Source organism: Uranotaenia lowii, chromosome 3 (assembly GCF_029784155.1).
Source record: "Uranotaenia lowii strain MFRU-FL chromosome 3, ASM2978415v1, whole genome shotgun sequence".
Lineage (NCBI taxonomy): Eukaryota > Metazoa > Arthropoda > Insecta > Diptera > Culicidae > Uranotaenia > Uranotaenia lowii.
The window spans coordinates 236,196,461-236,224,264 of NC_073693.1; the positions used below are offsets into that span (position 1 = coordinate 236,196,461).

Below are 27,804 nucleotides of genomic sequence, written 5' to 3' on the forward strand. Positions count from 1 at the left end.
ATTTGGTTGGATTGTTTCAAGTTCTTTGTCTTTGAAGAATGTTCAGAATAATATAACAAAAAATCGTGTTACGATACATAACAATTTATTTCTGATATTCAGAAGTGTGAACTGAGAAAGGTTCGAAAAAGTTTAATATATTACATGGCAATGCAAAAAAAAATCAGTTTTGCATAAGATATAAAATTTTTGAAAGATATAACATTTTTAATATGAAACAAAAACTTATCAGCCTTTGAAGTTTTAGCCTTTGAAGTTAGCCAATGAGCATCAAAAACATGTCTTATGGGTTTTACTAGAGAATTGTAATCACACTTTTCTCGATATTATCTACATGTGTTCATACTTACAAGAACTAAACATCGCATTCTGCAAAAACATGAAGAAAAATATTTGATTTGAACATAATGTTCATGTCTGGCAACTCTTCGATTTTAAGTTTTCGGAATTTGGAAAAATTATTCACAGAAAATTTGAAAACGGTTACTCATTTAAACATTATTACTTACTCGCGAAAGAAGAGCAGGAAGCATTTTGTTTGTGACGGAATAAATTTCAATTTTGTGTTCTTTTGAAACTAATTGCATTCTAAGATCTCCGCAAACTGATACAATATCAGTTTTCAGAAGAATAAAATCGATAGTAAATAATAACCGATGCCGTCAGACAGGATGCCATCTGAGCTAACAACAAACAGCCAGCAAAACGGATGAAGTGATGGCCGGAAATAATTTTCGAAACGATGATGATTGCCGGTACGAGCTGAAAAATAGCCCGATGACCCTCTCTTTGATGATTGCAACGTTTCCGCCCCGTTTCGGATGTAGGTATGCGGGTGGATGTGTCTGATATGGGCATATATTTAGGGCCAGGACGACCATGTAAACAGGTTAATGGTAAATTATTATGGCCGCCCAGTTGGTCCCAACAATACAGTGGACGTATGAATGTGGGAGGCATTCAAAATCGCGATCGTTCAGCGCTCCCCCCCTCCGAATGGATGAGACTCACTAATTAACTTGGCAAGCTACATATCTCTCGAATCGACTCTCGATTTGCAACGGACGAACAATCTAATGCGGGTTTTAGGCATCACGGGAACGGTAATCCCCATGGATTCTTTGTTTGCTTTTAATTTGAATAGCGAGTTTACTTTAAGTTCATAAATTAAAACTAATTGAATTAGCAAATAATAATGTGAGGGGCAGTAATGAATTGTTTGAAATACTTTTGCAATTAGGCGTGTAATAAATATCTGTTTGGCACTGATGCAAAAATGTCAATTCAGCTAATCATCGTTCTATTTTCAGATGTGTCTCTTATTTTAATTTAGAAATTAATTGATGTAGTTTTAATGAAAAAGCCTGGAATATTCTTCAACAAATTTTACATGAAAGGATGAAAATTCCTGTCCATTATGGAGAATTTTTCTATATCACTGTTAATTTTCAATTCAACTATGTGTTCCAGAAGTCTAAAATCTGTCCAGCATCTCACTTACACGAGAAATAGGTGTAGGACATAGAACATGAACTAGGACAAGGACTAGGACAAGGACTAGGACAAGGACTAGGACAAGGACTAGGACAAGGACTAGGACAAGGACTAGGACAAGGACTAGGACAAGGACTAGGACAAGGACTAGGACAAGGACTAGGACAAGGACTAGGACAAGGACTAGGACAAGGACTAGGACAAGGACTAGGACAAGGACTAGGACAAGGACTAGGACAAGGACTAGGACAAGGACTTGGACAAGGACTAGGACAAGGACTAGGACAAGGACTAGGACAAGGACTAGGACAAGGACTAGGACAAGGACTAGGACAAGGACTAGGACAAGGACTAGGACAAGGACTAGGACAAGGACTAGGACAAGGACTAGGACAAGGACTAGGACAAGGACTAGGACAAGGACTAGGACAAGGACTAGGACAAGGACTAGGACAAGGACTAGGACAAGCACTAGGACAAGGACTAGGACAAGGACTAGGACAAGGACTAGGACAAGGACTAGGACAAGGACTAGGACAAGGACTAGGACAAGGACTAGGACAAGGACTAGGACAAGGACTAGGACAAGGACTAGGACAAGGACTAGGACAAGGACTAGGACAAGGACTAGGACAAGGACTAGGACAAGGACTAGGACAAGGACTAGGACAAGGACTAGGACAAGGACTAGGACAAGGACTAGGACAAGGACTATGACAAGGACTAGGACAAGGACTAGGACAAGGACTAGGACAAGGACTAGGACAAGGACTAGGACAAGGACTAGGACAAGGACTAGGACAAGGACTAGGACAAGGACTTAGACAAGCATTTTGAAAAGGACAGGGTCCCAGCAAACATGAAATCGTATCAAGATTGATAACTTAAGTCGTTTACAATGATGTTGCTAATCGCGATTCCAACAACATAGTGAAAAGATCGAATTGAATGTCGTCTGAAGTCAGTTTAAATCGGATATGATAGAAAGTTTACCATAATTGTGAATTTTGAAATGATTTTGCTCCCGCGCGAACTTCGAGTGAGAAAATCAACGTCATGTTCTCTCTGCAACCAGCAGTGCATCCAGAGGGCTCAAAATCAGATAGAAATTGAGTAATATTGATCAATGAGAGAACGGGCAAATATTATCACTCTCAACGATTTGAAGACTATGAGAGCAAAATCTTACGCTTTCTTGCATTCTTCCGATAAGTACGGATAAGGTGTCAGATAACGCCCAATTCGTGTAGTTTTCGTCGGTTTAGAAACCCGAGCAGACTTTGATGCCCAAATTGATAGCAAACTGAGACCATAATAAGGTATTAACAGCAAATTGATAGCATTTTTCGCTGTCAAATTTTGTACGAGAGCAAAATAAGGCATAATCAAGCTTTCATAAATTTTAATTTGACAGCATGCTGATACCTCACTTTGGAATCAACAGCAAACAGTTAGCAAAATTTGGAATAGAATTTTATTTGATAGCAAAACTAGGTATAAATGAGGTGTCAGTTTGTTTTACAAAATATAAATCCGAGATCAAATTTAAAGCATTATTTGCTATTGAATTAATCGAATAGTAGCTTCAATTTTGACTGAATACAAATCGGAAAGAAGAATTATAGCATAACCTGAAGAAGAATGTTTCCATTCATTTCTGCATAAAAATATAAATTGATAGCAAAACTGGGCACCATTGAGCTATCTATATTTTTTAAAATACAATTCAAACTCAAGCATTCAAACAGCTAAATATTATTCGTTTTTTACATCTACTTTTATTTTCTGACCTGTTGGTAAGAGACTCTTGTCTCCGGTTGTGTATTTGATATATGATGTGTGTTAGTTGAATGTATAGATGTTTGTGAAATGCTCGTGAAGTTATCATAAAAATGTAAGGATTTTAACTTAACTCTACCACATACAAGTATTTAATTATGTTCTTGGTTTTATAGCATTTTTGAGCTTGATGCAGCACTGTAGAAGGTTTCAAACTATTTCAATGCATTTAAAATATAAAAGAACAATTTAAAAAAATAATATGCTACTCTTTTAAAACACTTAAAACTATTTTTAAAAAAGCTTTGAAAACGATTGAAAACACTGAAATTTCGAGAAATCTGGGTAAAACTTAATGAAATTGTGAGATAGATTCTGTGACGAAAAATTGTCCGAAGTATTGTGAAATTTTAGATTTGTCTGTGATTTCGACAACCTTGATCCAAACAATTTAGAATTATTTGGAATGATAATTTGGATGAAGCGGGTTATATTTACCGGGCTGAGGTAGCGAGACATTTTTCCACGTTGTGCACTTTAAAATAATCGAATATAAAAAAGCCACTTCTTGAAAACCGAACGACGATTTATCATTGTTGTTATTTTCCTGCATTATTTTGCTCAATTAATGAGACCTATCGAACGAAAGAAAAAAAATAAGCATCTACATTTACATTATGTCCACCATACATTCTATTTTGAATTTATAAGATTTTTATAATCCTAAATATATTTAAAGTTGAACTAGCCCTTAGAGCACCTGTACCCGTCCGTGGTCTATTCTTGGGTCTAATTTATACAAGAATTGAACCAAAGAAATTAGATCTGATCCTATGAAAAAGCTGGCAACTGCACTCGTGTTCCATTAACTGTCAAACGGTTTAGAACTGAATCAAATTGGATCCAAATCTTACCAGTTTTTGATCAATCCTTATACCAGCTCTAAAAAAAGTTTAGTTGAAACTGGTATAATGGATCACCAGTGTGGTTGCTCGGGTCGGAATTTGGGTCTAAACCGGCTGTTTGGACCACGGGTACAGGTGCCCTTATAAATCTGCAGAAGCATGTGGCTCGCTCCGGACAAATGAGCGTTTAGTTATGGAATTGATTATAAATTTGAAAAAAAAAAATCTAATTCTTCTATGTAAACAATTATCCAAAAAACAATACTCATCATAAAAATAAAAAACATTTTTTCATTGCTTATTAAGTTATATATTAATTGAGAAAATCTAGTTTTTATCTTGAATGCAACCGCTACAATTTTTTTATTTATTTGTTGTCAACCTCAATAACATAAAATACCAGGCTCGCACTTTACGTTATATTTACATTAAACAATAAAATACATATTTTTTACATTTTCATACATTTCAAATAATATTGCACTTCACGAGGTAGATTAAAGATATATTTTTTACAAGTCACTTTTATTCATAGACATATATTGGACGTTACTGATCCAAACGTTATGCCAGCAAAAACTGTAAACAAACATTTTTTGTTTACAAAGTGTATGCAGTGCAGATACCGATTTTTTCTTGCGTAGTTTGATGCCGCAAGTGTCCTATCAAATCGTCAAAAATATTTAAAGAGTTCCCCGTGTTCCTTCAAACTCTTTCAAAGGAATTGAAATCAAGCTGGTTTGGAGGTGGTGTAGCTTTCACTTCTTCAACCCTTCTGTGCGCGGTGAAGTAAGTACCCATAAAGTTAATTGTCATATCCAAATTAATGTTTTTTTTTTTTGGTTTCATTATCATTGCAGGTACAAACTATCCACCTAGCTAAACGAGATGATTTTTACAACAAAGGAAACAACTTCCGGATCTTCACCTAAAGATGTTCATTCGTACACAAAATCGATCAAACCTTCTCATCCTTCGAAAGGTAAGATATCTTCTTTTTTAACATCAATCAGTTGATTTTTTTTTCTCTGTTCCAGAAATGAAACCTACGTTGTTGAGATTATCCCCTTGTGGATGATTCATCCCTTTCGCGAAAACATAATCGACCTGCATTTGAAAACCAAACATGACACAATAACAACGATAACGGAAATTAGTAACAAAAATGAGAAATTTTCACATTACTACAAAGCACACTTCTCATCAAAGAGCGGTTCCGGAAAGATCAAAAGGCAGCTAACTATACAATTGGTAAGCTGTTTTTTTATATTTGATTTTTAGAATTCTACGGAACAATGACAGCATACAAAAATAAATGAAATTCTTGTATGCCCGGGAATCAAAGGAGCTTATATCGCGCAAACCTTGCATAAATATTGTGGAATCTATTTAACGTTTTATTAAGCACATAAAATATGTATCGGTTGTAGCTAAAAGTCTGACAGTAGAGTTCTTTCAAAATGATAAGAATTATACAAAAAGAATAAATCAATGTCAATCAAATTGAATATTCACGTCCAAAATATACGGAAAAAATTAAAACTCGATTGTAAAGTGCGACGTGCTTAGAATAACGCCTTCACGGATAGGTGTCTGGGTCAATGCCATATTGCCACACATACATTTCTGTACTATGTTTATAAATATCGCCTGCACTTATGCAGGCAATAGTGAAGGCGATGTTCATAAGCTACGAATCATAAATATAGTGGAATAAATAGTAAACGATAATCAAAAAAACATCGCCCATTGTAAACGCCTTAATGTATGTATATAATGCAACAAAAGTTGCTTGCTTTGAAACAAATTTACTCGAAAGTTGCTGGATTCGAGTAACTACTCGAGTCTTTAATAACAAACTGATCGTCATTTTTATAGTAACGGGGGAAAAAAGGTTTATTTTATAGCTAACGACAAGAAGCTTAAGAAAGTTCATTTAATTCTAGTTCTAAGTAGAAATTGATAGTTTTCTTGCAGCAGAAGCTAATATGCTAAGATCGAGGAACTTTTGTAGTTTTTAGCTTCTCGGAGGACCAAAATATTTTCCTGTTTTCTTCAGTATTTGCTTGGCATTTCAAGATGCTCTAAGAGTGAAAAAAATGGAAGTTTCATGTTGAGTTAAAATTTTAATTTTCTTTCCCGACCATAGGACCTAGTCGTTTTGGTAAATTTTGGACTTTTCAGTAAACTTTCTACTTTCTTCAGTAGACATGAATCATCCTTATGGATGAAAATCTAAGAAACAGTTGCTGATTTAGTGATACTGTTGAAACAAAGTTTTAGAATGAAACCTTGTTGCTAACAAGAGCTATCCAGGTATTTTAAATTAAATAGTTTATTGCGAAAATTACAACTAATTTTATTTTATTTTTTTTAATGCTTAATCTGAATTGCCTGAATCTATCCAAATGATTTTAAATCATAATGTACCAGAGAATTTTGTTTGTGAATTGACAATTAAAATGAAAAATTGTCCACCGTTCTGCACACAAAGAAAAACAGTTATACACGTTGCATAAGTAAAGGCGATTTTACTGCGGCCAGTGGAATATATGCCTACGCTATATAATTTTTTTAGATGCGTCCTTTACTGTCTAAATGAAGGCGATTTTAGTATAGGCCTTGTTCGTTTTTGCCACATCTGATTTTGGCATATGTGGTTGTTTTCAAAAACAAAATTACCTTATAGTTTTCGTTATAATAGGTCCAATATAATTAAGATCAACACCAAAAATATGTTTTTACATTCTCTTATGATGATAAAATACAACAACAAAAACCAAAATTTAAAAGAAAATTCTAATGTATGTACCCAAAAAAGATAAATAGATGAAAGTTTATCAAAATAAAAAAAAAACAAATACTTAAATTAAGAAAAATACCAAATATGAAAGAAAAAACAAATTTTTAAACAAAATAAGCAAAGTGCTAAATACATCAGAATCATGATAAAAAAAATACTTAAAATAATCGAATATTGACTAAAAAATTCCACACAATTAAAGCAAATTGCGCTATCACGCCAATAGAGTCAAATTTGCTTTAATTTAGCTTGACATAAGGTGGTACACAGACAAAAAGAGAGGAAACATTTTCGACCTGGTGAGCAAAGTGATACCAAATTTTGCTTGTTTTGAGGCCCAATTCATTCCTCATAGTTAGAATGTTTTGAGAGCATATTGGTGCCAAATTTTGCTGTCAAAGAAATTCTATTGATGCCATGAATAAGCATCATTTTGCTCTCCAAGCTCTCGGAAAATGAGGTGTAGTTAAGGTCTCAGTTTTAGCAAAATTTGGTATCACTTTGCTAACCAAGTATGAAAATCGGTGCTCTCATTTTTGCTGTGTACCACCTTATGTCAAGCAAAATGAGAGCAAGTTAGGCTCTCAGGGCGTGATAGCAAAATTTGCTATAATTTTGCCATAAAAGTCTGCTCGGGAAGAAATGAAATTTTTTTTTTCTATTGAACTGTTCATTATTAGGGGAGAATGAGGATACTTGATCCCTGGGGATACTTGATTCCTTTGCTATATCTCGAAACTGGAATGTCTTACAAAGATCAAATGTTCTAGAAAAATGTGCCAAAATGAGCAAAATAACAATGCTTGTAGTTTAAAAATTTTTAACAAAATAATTGTTTGAGTAATTGAACTTTGTTTGAAAAATTTTACAAAATGTAACTTGAAGATCTTTTTTCATCACTTTAAAATGTTCCGTACATGGGAAAATTATGAAAAAAATATTTGTTCCAATGTATCAATCGTTCGAGCCTGACCTTCATAATGCCATATTTTCAAAGCAATGGAAAACTCTCAACTTTTTTCAGAAAAAGTTTTCTAAAATGTTGATTATGGGTACAATTGATCCCCTAGAGTTGGGTACAATTGATCCCCCTTTCCAAACGGCATATTCTTCTTCTGAATTGATCGTTATGATTGCTGATTACGAAATTACTAATATTTATCCAAAAACTAATATTTATCAAACAATTGTCTGAAGAAAAGAGCAAAAATAATTCATTTTCTCTTAATTTTAAAAAATAGCGCCTTTATGTATGCAATGTAAATAGCGTTGAGACAAAGTTTTAGAATTTTCTTCTTATGTCTGCTATAAATTGTAAAATGAGAACAAACATGACCAAAATAGTCAATTAACATTCTATCTTGGGGTTTTGTTTGATTTTCATACAAGGACTAGGGCTTCCTGAATAAAAGATCAAGTCTCCTTCAATAGGGGATCAAGTCTCCCCTAACTTCAGAAAAGTCGCAATTTTTTTACTCCCACGAAAATGCTTCTAGATCATCAACGGGTTCAAGTATCGTTCTAATTTTTGGAGCATAGAAACTTGAAGTTACAAGCTGTCAGAAATTGTCAAAGACGGCGAGTTGCTAAATTGTTCCAAAAAGATATGGTTAAAATAAGAAAAGGGGATCAAGTATCCCCACTCTCCCCTATGTATATTGCTTCCATTTTGGTAGGTGAATGCTGTTTTTTTTTTCAACTTTTATACGATCAGGCCGAAATATTTCTTTTCAGAGTTTCTAGAGACCTCTTGTGAGTGAAATTCAATCCCCACATTTCAGGTCTCGAATGCGTGACCTCATTTTCGACGAGTTAAATCCTCCACTGGCGGACAAGATCCTAAGCTACACCATCCATTTGATAAACGAGCTCACTTGAACCGAACTAAATCCTTGATACAACATTTAACCCATCGACAGTGTAGCCGTAACATTTTGTTCTGTCGAACAAAGATTTATGAGCTATCATTTCCCCATGTTCGGAATTTGGTAATTCAGCTCCATTAAGAAGCCATTTTGCTTTCTCTTTGTTTCCTCCTCAACCTTTTCCTCGTGTCTTCTTTTCTTTGCTGCTGCTCTTGAGATGACCCAAATAGTGTGTTTCCATATCCAGTCAGTAGCCAGTAAGTTTCTCGCTCTCGAAAACTGCAAATCAAGCACCCAGATGACTTCCGCAGTTTTCAAACAAGCTGATTTTCAGGAGGACGCAAAAAGAGTAGGTGAAAACCCAATCAACTGGGGAGGGGCCGAAACATCATCCCCCCAAGGCAAGGAGGGGGAGGGGCAGAAGTAGGGCAATAATGTTCCACTTTGTGTTAGCAGCTCGTACAGGTCATGTCCCCCTAATGGAATACCACCAGAACGCTGAAAGTAGAGAGCAGAAAAAAGGGCATCCCATTCGACGAACATTGGCTGGCTCGTTGAAGCTTTTCGGAGCGCACACACCGACAGAAACTGACATCCACTCACCGTGCCATCAGTCATTCCACCCTGCCCCTCTTTTTTTAAACGAGGGAGGGGCTGAAGTGGGAGGCACATAGTTAAGGGCGCGCAAAAAAGACCACCCCAATTCCAACAGCGAAGCGCCAGCAAATTTATGGCTCTTTAACTCGGCTGCTGTCAGTTTTATTACGCTCGTGTGTAAATATGATAATTTACGATCTCATCCCGGTCTACCTTACCGCAATCTGCCAATTCCTCTCGGACACCACACTAGCTTGCTAGCTAGCTAAGGGCTACTGATAGGGGCCAATCCATAATGTTTTTCTCCGGGTTGAAAACCGCCAAAACCGCACAGTACTTTGAATCTTTTTTTGTACCATTTTTTACCTAAAGGTACGCCCTTTTATCGTTTGAAGGGTTTGGGGACAGATGGAGAATGCATTGTTTGTTAGGCCTTTAAATTTATTTCAAGTTTGAATTTTCAACCTGGCGAATTTAAATAATTCATAGGAAAAAAATAAAACACTAAAATAAAGAAACTGGTAACACCTAATCTTCTTATGAGATGCACAAATAAAAAAAGAGAGTTGTCTAACTGTATTTCAAAGGTTTTTCAGAACATGTTAAGCGCCCCTTCTCCATGAGGGTTTAAAACAGCAAGCGAGATAATCTTACCTACACTCAAAGTTTGGAATTCCTAATCAAATTTTGATGATAGAGTTTATTCTTGCAAAATTAACAATCTTGACTCAGAACTGATGCCAAAACCTCTAAAACTGATCACAGTTTCACAATTCTGCTACAATTTTTAAAAATTTCTCACTCGTTGATTGAAATGCAGTTCTGAGTTTAAATTTAAAATGAGATATAACTCATATAAGAGGTTCTGGATTTACCAAAAACCTAATTATTTTTCGAGTCAAATATAAAGAATTTCGTCTCCAATTTAGGTTACTTATCATTAGTAAAAATCATCATTAAAAATGAAAAGCTGTTTCAAAATCCCGGTTAAAATTTGGTTTCATCAGTTTCAAATATCAAAAATTCTAGTTTCAAAAACACTATTTTCAAGATTTTTGAAACTCGGATTCATGGCTTTTTTTAACTGATGATTTATTCAATAAATATCGAAACTAATAAGCATTTAAATGTTTAAAAATAATTTTCCGAATATGAAAAACCATCATCAGATTCATAATTTGAAATTCATTTTATTTTCAGATGCATTTAATTCATTTAAGGACATATTTTTAAAAGTAACTTAACTTTTATGTTTGAAAAAACTATTATTTTAAAAACCGTATACTTATTTCACACTTCATCAAATTGATAGTCATATAACAGATTTAACCTAATTACGATAGTCAACAAAATAAGCAAAAAAAATCTAATACTAAATACCCATTACTTTTTTACCAATCACTTTAACATTATAGTACTTATTTTATTCCACTAAAAAATACTCAGAAGGTATGTCTATGAATACCAATTGCTTTTAATCTTCGAAAAACTTTATAGATGGAAAAAAATTCTTAGCATTTTTTTTTAAAGTGACATAATCACAGGGGCTAAGAAACTTTGCTTTCATTTTTACAAACTTCAACCAATTGTTCCAAAATTTTGAAACATATCAACACTGACTTATAGGTAGAATTTTATGCCATTTTTCGTTTAAATTGTTCCACAAAGAACTAAGATATTTCAACTTATAAAAAATAATTCAATATTTTGAATATTTTTTTGAATTATTGCCGTACTTCCCAACCCCACCTTTTGACGGGATTTATCTTTCAACTCTTTTACCTGACTTAAGAAATATTTTGAACTAGCTGCAATTTTTCTCTGAAATCAAAAAACTCAAAAAACCCAAAGTTTTCTGAGGCTAACAAGTAGTTTATTTTTCGAAAAATAGGTCAACGTTACAACAATTTCAACATTCAGTTTTTAATTCAATTATCAACTTTTCCCAATATCACAAGTAATTTTGACTTCTGTGAAAAAAATTAAAGAAGTGTTCTTTTGTTTACTTTTCCCTATTCTGTAAAGTACTGAAATTTTGGGGATTTCTTAAAAGTTTTAAACCAATCTGAATTTAAGATATCATTAAAGCAAAAGTCAAATCGTTACAGCCTTCAACCAATTTTCAACAATAAAATAAAATCTTTTTTCAACCTTCTTTACTAATGCTAGCAAGATTTGTGATAACATCTTTCAAAACTTTTAAAAATCTTTAAATAAAACTTTTTTAAAATAATTGTATTTATCTCTGCTGTAAGAGTTTCTAGGAAAAATATTATTTTTCGATTGAATGAAGTATTAAACACAAACATATTCAGATTTTTTTTAAGATCATCAGTTATCAATCATTGATTACAATCAAGGGAAGTTTTGATTATCTGACAATTTTACCAAAATTGAAAATTTGGATCGTTTTTTCGTCTACAAAAATAGTTTTTTCCAGATTTCTAACATTTTAATTTTTTGGGTAAAGTTCGGTTAGGTTTTTTTTTTAATAAATTAAAACCATATTTCAAAGCTACATAACTCTGCTATTTTTCAACTTTATGATTTTAGTTGGCACAACAAAACGCATTGAAATTTTGACAGCTTTCCAAATAAAATATTCCAAAATAATTTAAGTAATTACCTTAAACATCAAAATTGCAAACTTTTAATGGTGTCTAAAAGTATCGTTTGCATCACCAATTATTCTGCAAAAAATTGCATTGTAGGGGAGATGAGGGCATAACGAGCACCCGAGGCATAATGAGAAGTCCATTTTTCTACATAAGTACGTATTTTCTTAAACAAATTTTCATGAGGACTTGTTTCGTACTACCTATAGAATTAATTTTTCACCAAAAAAGAAATATCCTTTTCATATTTACAGAAATATTAAATAATAACCAGCTAGGTTCTCAAGTGACGAAAATATTATAATTTTTGAGCACCACCAAATAAGCTTTTATGACCTTTAAATCATCTTGATCTGAAATGTATGCACTGCAACATGATCTACACATTGTTTCTAAATTTTCAGCATCATAAAATTTTTGATTTTTCATTTTAATCAATTGTAAAACACGTTTTTACTTTAATTTGTTCACTAGAGGCGAACAGAGCACTTTCAATGAAGGCATATTGAGCATTTTCTGCCGGAGAATCTAGCAGCGAATTCAACTCGATGAAGTCAACTGAATAATTTGCTACTGCTTAACTTGTATCGTCTGACGATTTGGCCTATTGGTTAGATGTCGGAGAGGTAATCAGTAGACTCGAGTTCGATTCCTGTCCGAGGGGATTTTTTTTTTGCACATACCATTCATGATTGATTTTTTTTATTGTTACATTATACGGCTAATAGCATCAAAGCATCATCCGTCAAACAAAACACCAGAAACATAATGTATGAACATGTGTTAATTCTTTGAATTCTACAAACAGACCTAGATTATTTTGTTTTTGCTTTGTTTGATGAATCTACGCCTCACCGTTTAGTGCAATCATGATCATAAATGATAAATGAAGAAAAAAAAATGACCTCCACCAGGAATCGAACTCGAGCCTACTGATTATCTCTCCGACATCTAACCAATAGGCCAAATCGTCAGACGATACAAGTTGAGCTGTAGCTCTATTACTCAATTGACTTCATCGAGTCGAATTTGCTGCTAGATTCCCCGGCAGAAAATGCTCATTATGCCTTCATTAATGGTGCTCATACTGCCTCGGGAGGTTTCTCATTATGCCTCTACAGTGACTGGTTTTCAGCTTTCGGCAAAATTTTTTAAAATGCATTTTTAAACGTTTTTATCTACTTTTTCAAGTTTCATCCAATTAGACAATAGACTATTTGAGTGTCGGAACACGAAACAATGATGTAGTTCACATATTACAGCTGTTCTCTATGGTTAAATGAGCATTTTCCTTAAGGTGCCCATTATGCACTCATCTCCCCTACCTATTGCTATAGTATATTTCTACAACACCTCTGCCACTTTCTCATGTGTTGTTTGTTCCGATGCGAAAAAATGAGATTTATTGTCATTATTTCTCTCATAACTCTTAAAGAAGTTGTTGGCCCACTTTCATGTCTTCAGATGAGAGTTCATCATAAATTGGCTTAACAATGAGCTTTCGTGTATTCGACAATTCAGATGGTATATTTTAACACCATTAAAAGCTTATTTACTTACAATTTTTCATGTTTATGGATATTTCTTAATTTTTTTTTTGAATATTTTAATTGGAAGGTTGATTAAATTTCAATGGGTTTTGATGTGTTAGTTAATAATTTCCGTTGAAAGAAAACAGAGTTATGTAGCTTTAAAATATGGTTTTATTTTATCAAAAAAAATCGAAACGAATCTGACTTGAAAAATAAAAATGTTAGAAATTTGAAAAAAAAACATGTGTTTAAAAGTCGTATAAATGAATCAAATTTTCAATTTTGGGAAAAAATCTGAATATCCCCGGAACAAATTTTCAGATAATAAAAAAAACCGTCAAATCTGAATCATTTTAAAACTGTTAAACTCCATATCACAAAAATTAGAGGTTAAAAGAAAAATCTGAAAAAGATTCGAGTCCAGGGCGACAAAACCTCCCAAATCAACCAACACAACATACGCACCGCAAATGCTGTTTTCTTAAGTTATTTTCTATTCAATGAAAAAGTTTTATAAGTGGTAAGACGTTCTTTTTGATAAAATTCACTTCAAATATGTTTAAAAAAGAACTAATGTTCAAATTTTTAATTTCAAATCAATACAACCGTATTTTCAAGTAAGGTTTTTTATATTATTTTCAAATAAATTAACCAAATTTTTTAGTCAAACTATGATTTTTTGTTGTAAATTCCTCATAAGTTTGTCTTTGTTTTTCAATTCTAATTTTTTGTGTCCTGAATCCATTATCATCTCGGATGTCTATGAATCACTTTTTATAGAAAAAAATGTTCGTACCTTTTGTCCTTTTCAAGACCCAATTTTTCAATTAACGGCAAAGTAATATCTGCTCAAAATTTGCGCTTTAAAATTAATAAACTTTTCACCTATTTTTATTATTCAAGGCTTTTGGAGTCAAAGGGAGATTTAACGCTCAAAGTTACTGTGTCATCCATTTTTCATATAGTTTTCGAACATTTCTATTCTTTCGAATTTAAAGGCATTTAAATGAAATTCTATAAATTTGATAAAAAATCAACAGATATAGCCATGAAGAATTGTTTGGCTTTATTAACTCAAAGTTTTTCCCTTTTGGCTTTGAAGGCCTAATTTCAAATATTATTTTTGGACTCGATCATGATTTTTTAATTAATTTATAAATAGTTCGAAAAACAGTTCAAATTGGTTACTTTTATGGTTAATTTCTTGTTAAGTTATTGTGTACTTTGTATGTTTTTATAATATTTAAAAGGCGTATACTGTCTGTATGTCACGCTTAGACACGAAAACTAAATACAGAACTGATTATCGTGGAAATTGGTAAGAAGTAATTTTTGGGGACGAGAATTGTTCCTATGAAATTAGAAGCCACTGCTCCTCCAAAAAAGGAGGCCCCAATACAAAGGGAAAAATCGAATTAAAACTCGGGTAATTCTTGGGAATGTATAAGAACTTGCAGGTATTAAATTCAAATCGGATTTTTTTTCAATCAAGAATTTAAATTTCAAATTCAAGCTATTACCGCAGAGTCAAAAAAAATTAAAAATTTTAACTAACACATTGCGGACCAAATAGGAGAAATCTCGTTTTTTCGCTCATCACATGTGTGCTAAACTTAGAAGCATAAAAACAAAATACTTTTCAATTCACAAAAAAACTGTATTTGTAGAATTTGGTCCAGTTGCTTTGCGGTCCATAATGTGTTAAGATAAGATTGCCATATAGTGTTTAAAAAAAACGGGAGATTTGAATAAGATGGAGAAAGTTAAAAAAAATTAATGTATGTACGATTTGGGTATCTGGGCAAATAAAAAAAGTGCGGTGCATTTTTATCTGAAAATAAAATTTAAAAAATCGACAACTATTGCATAGGTCAGTTGTCTAAGATTTTAAGTCCAGGAGCAAACATCGCACACAGTTAAAGTTTTAAATGCTTTTCTCCAACTGCATCGTTGATAAAAAAAAATGCGAATGAAATGATGATGTCAAAAGATGTTGGATAGAAACAAAATATGTCAACCAATGGTTAAGAAATAATCAGCATTACAACCTTTTTTTCTATTTTTTTTTGTATTTAAAGAAATTTTCATGGTTTCTAGCATACTTAATCTAAACTGTCAAGACAAAACAAATTTTTAAATACAGCTTTCATTAGGAATTTAGCTAACATTATCAACAGAAAAATAAATTTTGTAGTTATACAGAAGTTTAGCATGGTTCTGTTAATTTGCTCATATGTTTTTGAGTTTTCTGTAATTTTTGATTGATTTTTTTTACCTTGAATTATAAGGTTTCTGAAAAAGATAGTCATCAAAAGTTATCCTTCTCAAGGATGGATTGGCTTCTAAAGGGTTAATCAACTATTTAATTAAAAATCATATTTTTTAAACTTTATTTTGGATACAAAAATACTTTTGGGAAACTGATTAGCTTACTTTTAATAGTTTATTTAAAAGTATATTTAAAAATATGATGCAAATTAAATATGTTAAAACTCTATTCTTTTTTCCTAATAGCTTTGAAAGCATTACCTTGGTCCTCAAAGTTTGAGGGATTCATATCTGAACTAGTGAAATTAAGCCTAATATTTCGCTTTCTTGAAGAATGAATTCTCATTTCTTTTCATATTCAACCCAGCAGTCGCTCGTGATATGTAAAGCTGAGATAGGTTATGGAGTATTTTGGAGGAATTAAACTTCATTGAAATTAGATTTCGTGGTTTTTCGTAATATGTAAAGATGAAACAGCTTCTAAGCTCTTTAAAAAATTTTTGAATGTGAATTGCAATTCCCAATTTTAGAATATGAATTTTCTCTAAAAAGATAAGTGATGAAAGAAAAAAAAAGCATCTTATTTTTGTGTTGTGCCACTTAAAGTTATATTAATTTTTTTTTCAATTCAAAACTACGTTGAAAAAAAGCGGAACATTTCGAGCAAAAAGCTGAACGGTGGAAAGTTTTCTAGAATAGCGGAACATGTCATGCTTTTGCGGCGGATGGTAACCCTAAATTAAAATTACTATCATTTTGCTTAACAATTAACAATTAACAATTTTTTTACAAAGATGATTTAATCAAACTGACTGGATTTTGATAACGAAATTTGTTTCAAGATCTGAAATTGCTTTCTTTTTTGACTCTGTTTTTATAAAATTATATTGTTAAATAAAAAAAAAGTATTTCTCACTTGTATGGATTCCCCACCGTCTTATAACATCTTTTGCCATATTTGGCTCCATTTGTTTGATCGTTTTTCGAGCTATGTCGAATTTTTTTTTTTGTTTTGAAAACAGTGATTTCATATTTGTAAACTACATTGAACAAATATGATTTTCAAGTAAATTTCTAGTTCAGTATAAAGATCATCATTTTAATAATTTATGAATGACTCATATGAAATAGCATGCATTGAAAGCTTTTATTCTGATTTATTTTGAATCGTCTTCGTGTTTTTTTTCCTATTTCAAGCTTGTTTGATGATCATCGGTAAGAAAATGGTTTAAGGAATCAATTTCCTTATTCATTGTTTATTTTTGGTATTGTTAGTTTTTTTTTATTAAATTTTAATTCCGAAATTCCTTGTTTGTTGTTAAATTTTAAATTCGGAATCCCCCATAACCCGTCCCTCAATGGGGGACTTCTATGCTTTAAAATAATTTGTCAGAACGAGAAATATATTCTTAGTACAAGTACTTGGTAAGGGTCAAATCCAAACCGTTCTCTGCGTCGTTACAAGATTTACCGTTTACCCTCTTTTTCACATTTTGTAAGGCCCAATACAACAAACATGCCAGAAATTATTGTGCAATCAGCGGATATATAAATCGTCTGCAGCAGAAAATCGTTCCATTTTTCCTGTTCGATCCAGAACATCCACAACAGCAACAAATCGAAGCAATTTCCTTTCACATTTACTGTTATATTTTCTTCGCTCCCAAGAAACTTCACGACTTCAAAGGGAAGCAATTCCGGAAACGTACAACTTGTTCCATTGCATTAATCCCCAGATGGTGGGGAATTTACTTCGGCTGAATCCTTTGGGATTTTCATACGGGAGTAAGACAGTTGGAAAAGTGGGGAAAGCCTAAGAAAAAGAGACTTGGTAAAAAAAAAATCAGTAACGGCCCGTCAAACGATTTATGTGTTGTTCATTTTGCATGAATTGCGCTTTTTTTCTTCAGATTTTTCCTAAGGGCTATGACACTATTAGACTTGAAATGTCTTACTCATAAAAAAAAACTTATTCTTCAATATTGAAGGGATATTTTTAAACAAATCAAAACGAGCAAGTGTAGAGTGTTAGAGGAAAGACAAGTTTTGAATGAAAAAAAAAACTATTGAGCTGCCCCTTGTTTCCTTTTTTTACTCATCCCAAACCTTCGGAATCATGTTGCGTTATTGATCAAAATGCGTCAATTTTCAAATGGGCATCAACAGCCTGTTTCCATTGGATGGATTCAACCTGTTTGGATTATTTTCTCTCTTCTTTTAAACTACTGGGGAAGGAGAAATAGATCGTTTGAAGAAAAAATATTGAGAACATTTCCGAGGAGAAAATAAACGATTCGATAAGGGATGGGACTATCCCTGACGAGGCAGCAGAAAAACTGAGCAAAATAAAATGGAAGTAAAATACAAAATATCAATTGCAAGTACAGCATATAAATCTTTAAATTTGTTTGCCGGTAGAGAGAAATTCAAGAGAACCGAAGTAGAAAATCGAATGCATTCATGAAATGAAAGAAACTTCATTGACCATAAAAAGATATTTATTGAAAGTTGATGATAACCGCAAAATTGAGGGAAGACGATTCAAATTTCTTCCTCCATTCGATGATCGTAGATCTAAGGGACTTTATTTGAAAATTTGATAAAAATTTAAAATTCGCGTATAATATTCAGATTTTTCAGATTCAGATTCATATTTTAGATAAAGATTTCAGATTCAGATTTCAGATTCAGATTTCAGATTCAGATTTCAGATTCAGATTTCAGATTCAGATTTCAGATTCAGATTTCAGATTCAGATTCAGATGTCAGATTCAGATTTCAGATTCAGATTTCAGATTCAGATTTCAGATTCAGATTTCAGATTCAGATTTCAGATTCAGATTTCAGATTCAGATTTCAGATTCAGATTTCAGATTCAGATTTCAGATTCAGATTTCAGATTCAGATTTCAGATTCAGATTTCAGATTCAGATTTCAGATTCAGATGTCAGATTCAGATTTCAGATTCAGATTTCAGATTCAGATTTCAGATTCAGATTTCAGATTCAGATTTCAGATTCAGATTTCAGATTCAGATTTCAGATTCAGATTTCAGATTCAGATTTCAGATTCGGATTTCAGATTCAGATTTCAGATTCAGATTTCAGATTCAGATTTCAGATTCAGATTTCAGATTCAGATTTCAGATTCAGATTTCAGATTCAGATTTCAGATTCAGATTTCAGATTCAGATTTCAGATTCAGATTTCAGATTCAGATTTCAGATTCAGATTTCAGATTCAGATTTCAGATTCAGATTTCAGATTCAGATTTCAGATTCAGATTTCAGATTCAGATTTCAGATTTCAGATTCAGATTTCAGATTTCAGATTTCAGATTTCAGATTTCAGATTTCAGATTTCAGATTTCAGATTTCAGATTTCAGATTTCAGATTTCAAATTTCAGATTCAGATTTCAGATTTCAGATTTCAGATTTCAGATTTCAGATTTCAGATTTCAGATTCCAGATTTCAGATTTCAGATTTCAGATTTCAGATTTCAGATTTCAGATTTCAGATTTCAGATTTCAGATTTCAGATTTCAGATTTCAGATTTCAGATTTCAGATTTCAGATTTCAGATTTCAGATTTCAGATTTCAGATTTCAGATTTCAGATTCAGATTTTATATTAGGATTACAGTTCATGGTTTAAATTTATTCTGTCTTTTTCGGAATTTACATTTGTTTGATAAATTATTTTTTTTCTGGCTTTGTTGATTCTTTCTATAAAACATGTTTAAGATCTACATTATGCTTCTTGTATTTTCCCCTTCTTCTGAAAATCACTCTCTTTAGCAGACGTTCAAGATCCATTATACTGAATTAACCCATTTAAAGAAACTGTTAGCATTGAAATTACTAATGCAAAAAGGTGATTTCCTTCCGGAAGACTTCATCTGGCATTTAATTTTAATGCGAAAAAGTTTTTCGGGTGGATTTTCTGCCATTGCAATACCTACGTAGATTTTTATAAAGAAAAACGAGGGAGTAGAAAAAAATCGAGCGAATTCGTTTCCTTCCTACGCTTCGCCCTAAGATGCATCTTGGAACCGTGTGCAGATGGTTATGTTTAAACTTTTGCTGTTTTTTTTCTTGCCAACCGATCCACATTTATATCCTCTAGGAAAACGATATGGATATTTCCCGGTTCAGGTTCGGCACTCTATTTTAACCAGCTGCAAACTTTGTTTTCGCGCAGGGAAAAAAATCACACAAGTGGGGGAGTTGAGCGCAGAAAAAACATCCCTCCAAATCGGAATCCGCAGCCTGGCCACGATTGTTTTTCTCATACAGTTTTTTTTCTCCATTCTGAGAACCGGGCTGATTCGCCTCGGGAAATACTTATCGCCTTTCTTGAATGCGTTCTCTAGTTATTTTTTTTCTTTTGGCAGTCTAACTAAACCGCTCACATTCACGAACTGACTGAATCAGAGCCTTTTTTCCTACCTTCCTAGATACCTATTTCATTTTGCTTTTTTCGTCTCTTTTTCTTTTTGCAGATCTGCCCACGCTCAAGCTCGAACTTGGCACCAACATGAACCCGGAAGACATCGAGGAAGGAGACGACGTGTACTTTGAATGTAAAGTGAATGCAAATCCGTCTGCATACAAAGTGGTGTGGAAGCATAATGTGAGTAGTACCCCATTTGGCGTTATAGTTTTTTCTATCATTTTTTTCTTGGTTTAGCAATTTTTATGTCGGTTCTGATGATTTTGAAAACCGTTTCTACCTTCCATCTTCTGGAATGATCATGTACCGGTAAAATGCTAACGTGAAAGATTTTTAGCGGTCACTTCATATTATTCTTAGAAATATCTTCGGAAGGTGTTTCTTCAAGTATGTATTTATTTTTTATTTTTTGATCGTCTATGGAAATCAACACTTTCATGATTGAAAAACAATCATAAAATAAGTTCAAAGTTTATGGTAAGGTAAACATATTCTTTTAAGGCAGATCATTCAACGAAAGTCATAAAAAACTATTATGTGTATTATAAGAAAAAATAATTTTGAAATAATTCTGACGATGAAAACCTTTTGACAAAAATTTGATCCGTACAAAACAATTTGTCTCGCGCCGATTGACGATTAAAAAATCAATGTCATTTGATCGAAATAACATGTAGGTTATATATTATCATTCATTGAAGTAAGTGATTAAAAATTATTATGTGAAGTTTAGATTCAAATTACTCTTTGGATAGGTATTGCTATCTAAAATTCACTTTCTTATTTAAAACATTTCTAAGACACTCTGTTATTAGTTCTAATAAAAACAGCTTACTAACCGGTATTCAAAATTTCAAAAAGAAAAGATTCACTGAGAGCTAATTTATACAAGTGTTTTTATAAATTTTAAGCGTTGTTCATAAAAATCAATCATAGTGATTCAGAGCAATTGAATAAGTAGTCCATATGGAATCATAACTGCTTCAAATTAGGAGAGTGATCCTACTTTGGAGGCAGACCCATAGATATATGATACTCAAATGTAAACCATGATGTTTTGAACTAAATACATGCTATTATACCGCTATTTTCCGTCGAATGTAACTTTTCTTTAAATTCTTAATGTTTTTAAACAAGCTTAATTAGTGAAAGGCATTTTGAGATATGAGAATGAATATGAAAATTCTCGTTATTCAACTATCGAAGCAAAAATTTAAAGAGAAGTCACAATCGCTGTGATGAATATGAGCTATTCTACACTGTTTTTCATTAAATAAATGTTTCCCATGCACATGACAGTCATCTATTGGAATGATAAACTTTCCAAAAGGCGCTTCAGAAGCGTTGGACTTTTATTGGCAATCTCGCTGTCTTATGTTTCTTTTAACATAGTAACTATTAATTAATCTATATATATAAAAAGCAATTATCTGTATGTTTGTTTGTTTGTTTGTTTGTTTGTTTGTTTGTCCTCTATAGACTCAGCCGCCTTAAGAGCTAGAGATCTGAAATTTGGCATGGATGCTCATAAGGACCAGGAATGATGAAAAATGTTTTTAGATTTTTGGACGACCCCTTCTGAAGGGGGTCGTCCATACAAGACAAATATTGTTTTCACGTTATTGACGTTATTTTCCGTCGGATTGTGATGAAAATTTGCACATGAGTGTTTTGAGAGACGAACAACCGATTACAGTTATCAAATTTAGGGTCAGGGGTCGGCAAAAAGGGTCGTCCATATTCACTGATTAATGTTTTTGCGATATTGGCGTTTTTATACATCGTATTGTGATGAAAATTTGCACATGAGTGTTTTGAGAGACGAAAAATCCATTACAGTTATCAAATTTAGGGTCAGGGGTCGGCCAAAGGGGTCGTCCATATCCACTGATTAATGTTTTTTGCGATATTGGCTTTATTTTACATTGGATTGTGATGAAAATTTGCACATGAGTGTTTTGAGAGACGAGCAATCGATTACAGTTATCAAATTTAGGGTCAGGGGTCGGCAAAAGGGGTCGTCCATATTCACTGATTAATGTTTTTGCGATATTGGCGTTATTATAGATCGTATTGTGATGAAAATTTGCACATGAGTGTTTTAAGAGACGAGCAATCGATTACAGTTATCAAATTTAGGGTCAGGGGTCGGCAAAAGGGGTCGTCCATATTCACTGATTAATGTTTTTGCGATATTGGCGTTATTATAGATCGTATTGTGATGAAAATTTGCACATGAGTGTTTTGAGGGACGAGCAATCGATTTCAAGTTTCGAATCACGGATCTGAAGTCGGCTGAAGGAGTCGTCCATACCCAACTTTAATGTTTTTGCGATTTTGACGTTATTCTACATTGGATTGAGATGAAAATTTCCGCATAGGAGTTTTGAGGGACGCTCTTTTGCTTTCAAGTTTCAAATCTTGACTCAGGGGTCGGCAAAAGGGGTTATTATCTGTTCACTGTTTCTACGATATTCTCTTGATTGAGCATAGAATTGTAATGAAAATTGAAACATGGGAGTTTAACAAAAAAGATAACTGGTTTCAGGAGTCAAGTTTTGAATCGTGGTAAAAAAAAGGCCGTCCATGTTAGTTGCTCACTGTTTTCGCGATATTGTCGTGATCATGCATCGGATTGAGATGAAAATGTTCAGATGAGGGTTATAAACTATGAGCAATTGCCTCCAGGTAGCATGTTCCGTGTCAAGGGTCGGCGAAAGGACGCCCTGTTCACTGTTTTCAAGTTCCTAACGTTATATTACATATAATTTGAAAAAAAAATGGCACAAGGGAGTTGTGAGGAACGTAAAATTGGTTTTAATTATCGAATTTCGGGCCACGGGACAGAAAAAGAGGGTTTCATTGAAAGTTCAGTGTTTTGTGCAATAATTTTGTTCGAGGCAGTTTATTGATACCAATTTAAATGTGAAGGTCAAGCAAAAGAGTCGTGCACATAAACAAATAGGACATGTTTCTGCCATAATGTCTAGATTTTGCAACCGATCGAGAAGAAAACACTCTCACATAAATTTTAATAAAAACCGTTTAATTTGAATTTCAAGTAATAGTAATAATAGCGACTTTAAACACTGTTGAATTTTTTCCCCAAAATTGTTGAAAGAATGTTTTGAATTCATTTTCTAAACTCATTTTGACGTACCAATGATTTAAAGCGAAACGAAGTTCGTACGGGATCAGCTAGTGATTGATAAATCTCTAAACCCCATTTTTTCGCTGAAAAAGTCTCGTAAGTTTAGTCTTATATTACATTTCACTCTAGTTCCAAGAATAACTTCACGTTAAGGAACAATTTTTACATTTTTTGTCCAAAACATGCAGAACCACATTGGCTTAATAACTTATTTCAGTACTTTTCCGGTTGCAACCATAAAACTTATTTGTCGCTCGTCTGAAAGCGGGTTTTAGAAGGTTCATGAAATTCAATTCTGATTATTTATTTTATAAAGTAATAAATTGGAAACGGACATCGAATTATATATGGCAACAAACATTTTTTTCAATTATTTTTCCGTTGCCTGTGAAACAAGATTTAAATAAAAAAAATCAAAAACTTCGAAATTAAGGGAAACAATTTATTGTTTTTCCTGTGATTAGTTTTAATTAAACTTTACTTCTGAATTTATAAAGCATAATAAAACTAATTAAACTAATAAGATCATTTCAATTATAAAAATGCTAAAAAAAACGTAAAATAATTTCAATAATGATAATGAATTTGAATTTTAGAATCACCAGTTGTTTCAGGATGTCCACAATACAAAAGCCCAAGCTCACATTTTTCACTTACTTTTCGATTTCTCTCCACCTTCCATTTCTGTTTAAGACTCACTTTTTCAGTAAATCATGAATAAAAGTTAATGTTAACAGGGTACAAAATTGAAGGATATTTCAATAGATTCAGAATTGAAAGCATTACATCACAATGCATTGTGATGTAAAGAGTTTATTTCTTTATAAAAAGTAAATGTTATGTGAGTGATTGAAATCACGACGTCATAACACTCTCCTTTTTAAATGTTTTGATCTGAAAATTTCATATTTCCGATTTGTACGTTATCAAAAATGTAACGAAATAAGTTATGATTAAAAGTGAAATTTGAAAAATTCTTTTAAATGCAGTGTTTTTTTTTTGTGAATAATGAATCATAAAAACTAAGAACTGGAGAAATGCTGGGTGGTCTCCTTGAATGAGTCCTTTCTAAGCCATAATAATTCTACGTTCAATTTCATGTTTCGCTTAAATGCCAAAAATCAAATAAAAGCCAAAGTTGAGCCAATCAATTCAAACCATATACAAAAAATTATCATTGTTGCTAATTTTTACCAAATGTTGAATATGAGGTTATTTGTAGTTTTAAATACTATCAAGATCAAAGGAAAAATATGAAAATCAAAATATTCTAACAAATTCAAAATAACAGCGATTGAATCGGGCTTGTGATATAGCTCAGTTGGCAAGTCTGTTGCTTCCTGAGCCGATGTCCGCGAGTTCGAGCCCAAGAGTAAACATCGAACACAGTTGAACCGGATAGTTTTTCAATAACGATCCGCCAACTGCAACGTTGATAAAGTCACGAATGCCATAAAGATGGTAAAACGACTATAATCGAAACAAAAAAAAAAGCGATTGAATGGTTTTGAAAAGAGAATTTGAATTATTAGGAATTCACTAGCCATAATAATTTATTTGTAAGTGTTTCTTTCAAATTAATCTATCACAATGACATTTAAGGTAATAAATACAACTCAATAAAAACCATATTTTTAGTTTTGTTTCCGAAGTCGGCTGAGTATAAAAATCCACCAATCATATCGTCATTATTTTTTCCAGATCATTCACACAATGATAATTCAAATAAAAAAATTATATTCCAGTTGCAGATTTGACAAAAATAAGAATTATCGCAATAGTAATTGATTAAGACTGAACATTTAAGAATAGTATCAACTACCTACATAGAAGATCAGGTATTTTAATGACTGTTTTTTTGAAGATTTTGGCGCCATGAATTCAAATATTCGAATATTGGTTCTATGGCTCGTATTATCTCAAAATTTAACAATTTATAATGAATTGCAGCTAATTGAAATGCTACATAAAAACTTAAAAATGATTTCAAATTTATATTATTATTCTTTATTTCATGAATGATCAAGATTTCTAGTTACAGAAATACAGTTTAGTTGAAAAAAAAAATGTAATTCGAGAAAATTCTAAATTTGTTTTTAAAATGATTTAATATTTTTGAATATGGTCAAATTCCTGTATTACGTAGAACTGTAACTGAATTAAAAAAAAAAACTCTCTCAGTCATCGAGAAAGTCGATCATTTCATCAAAACTTTTATTTACTGTGTCTTTGTAACATTTCAATATTTTTTTTTCAATAAAATGCACAAATTTTTCACACAAAAGCTCTTCAATTCTTTGCAACAATGTGATTTTTGTTGACTAATGCTATCAGGAAGTGATCCTCCATTTTAAACATTTTTAAATATATTTCGAAAATCTTCTTTAATAATTGTGAATACTGTTCCTTCAAGGAATAAAATGTCAAGTTTTTTACTCGTACTTTTTTTGTTGTATTTTTTCACTATTTACAACAAATGATAATTCGTTTCAGATTCAAAAAAATTTAAAATAAAGATATTTCATTATTTTATTTCACAATTAAATTTAATTAAATTTACAATATTTATGGACCACAATTCACAAAACTAAGAATGAGTTACTAATTTCAGAATAAGTAAGACAACACGATATTTTCGAATCACTATTCTGAAAAATATAACATAAAAAATATTGTTTTTTTTTAAAATCAATTCAAATTGCTTAGCAATAATAATTTAAAAAAAAAACAAAAACATATCTAAACTTTTAGTTTTTTGAACGACATGAATCATAATTTTTCACATTACCTTGCACTGTTATCAGGAAGCTCATATAAAATAGAAAATTGGAGAGTTTCTTTAAAATTTATTCTTTTCAACAATAAGTGAATTATTTTCAATTATTAAATAACATATATAACAAGAGGTTCTTCCCGCGTAAAAAAAAACGAAAATCACCTTTTAGCAACATAATCTCGCACGGACAATCATGTTCTCGCAGATTGAAGTTGTATCAAAGAATATCGGAACAAGTTGGAATAGAACATGGGTTAAAAAAGTTTAAATTTCTTCTATAATTTTGATCTTTTTAAAATACCTCAAAATTAGTTCAATGAGATTTAAATGGAGGAAAAGCTGCAGAGTGCAGCATCTTGAAAAAACTGCTATATAAATGCTACTCAAAACGCCAAGAAAATATGAAATTCTCTGCAGATTTTTCAACGTTAATGTTACTTTCAGCAAAACTTTCCATTTAAAAATAACTCCATAATTACTATTCTGTGAATAATTCTAAAGAATTAAAGGTGAGTTTTTTCATTTAACACAACTTGCAATAAACTCAACTTTTTTTTCGGTTTTAGCTGAACTGTGTAACTAAGCTGACTTACTTACTTACTTAATGATCCCGCGCCGATCCTCCGGTGCATAGGGCCGTGGTAAAAGATCTCCACTGTTGACGATCCGGAGCCAGCGACTTCACCTGGTCCCAGTCAAGATTCTCGTCGACAGTTCGGATTTCAGCGGCTAGGCTTCGCCGCCACGAGTTTCTGGGCCTGCCTCTTCTTCGATGACCTTCTCGATTCCAGTCAAGCGCCTCTCTGCAAATCTCGTTTTCATCTTTTCGCAGCGTGTGCCCAATCCATTTCCACTTACGTTCCCGAATCTCGATTTCTAGCGCCCTTTGATGACACCGGCGATGTAGTTCCTCATTCGAGATCCAGTTGCCAGGCCACCAAGCGCGGATGATGTTCCGCAGGCAGCGGTTTACAAATACTTGCAGTTTTCGCGTCGTCGCCGCATATGTGCACCAAGTTTCGCACCCGTACAGCAATAAGGATTTGACGTTTGAGTTGAAGATTCGGATTTTTGTTCGTAGAGAGATCTGGCGTGACCGCCATATGTTTCGGAGACTCGCAAACGCAAATCGGGCCTTCCGGGTTTCGATGTCTTTCCTGGTACCACCATCAGGCGTTATCTGGCGTTATCTGGAAGCACTCCACTTTCTCAACTTGTTGCCCAGCTACCATGAAACTGGAGGGATTTCCTGTGTTGATCTCCATCGACTTGGTCTTTCCGACATTGACTTTGAGACCTGCTTGCTTGGAACTTTCGGTGAGGTCGTCGAGTTTGCTCTGCATATCCGGCTGTGTTTGGGCGAGCAAAACAATATCGTCAGCCAGGTAAAGGTCGTTCAGTTGCTCCATTGTTAAAGGATTCCACGGCAATCCTCGGTTCGGTGCACAGTCAATCGATCCAGTCAGAATCTCATCCATTACGATGAGGAAAAGTAGCGGTGATAAGATACATCCTTGTCTCACTCCAGCAGTTACCGGGATTGGTTCGGACAAGACACCGTCGTGCAA

At 32.9% G+C, this 27,804-nt stretch overlaps 1 protein-coding gene across 2 annotated transcripts in view; it reads left to right on the forward strand.

The window, feature by feature from the left end:
• LOC129751670 (hemicentin-1) overlaps positions 1 to 27,804 on the forward strand; it is a 1,296,938-nt gene that overhangs the window by 851,708 nt on the left and 417,426 nt on the right. For both annotated transcript variants that reach the window (XM_055747314.1, XM_055747315.1), the window contains exon 10: positions 20,359 to 20,489. In XM_055747314.1, the coding sequence (XP_055603289.1) occupies positions 20,359 to 20,489 (131 nt within the window). The remainder of the gene's footprint in view (positions 1 to 20,358; positions 20,490 to 27,804) is intronic.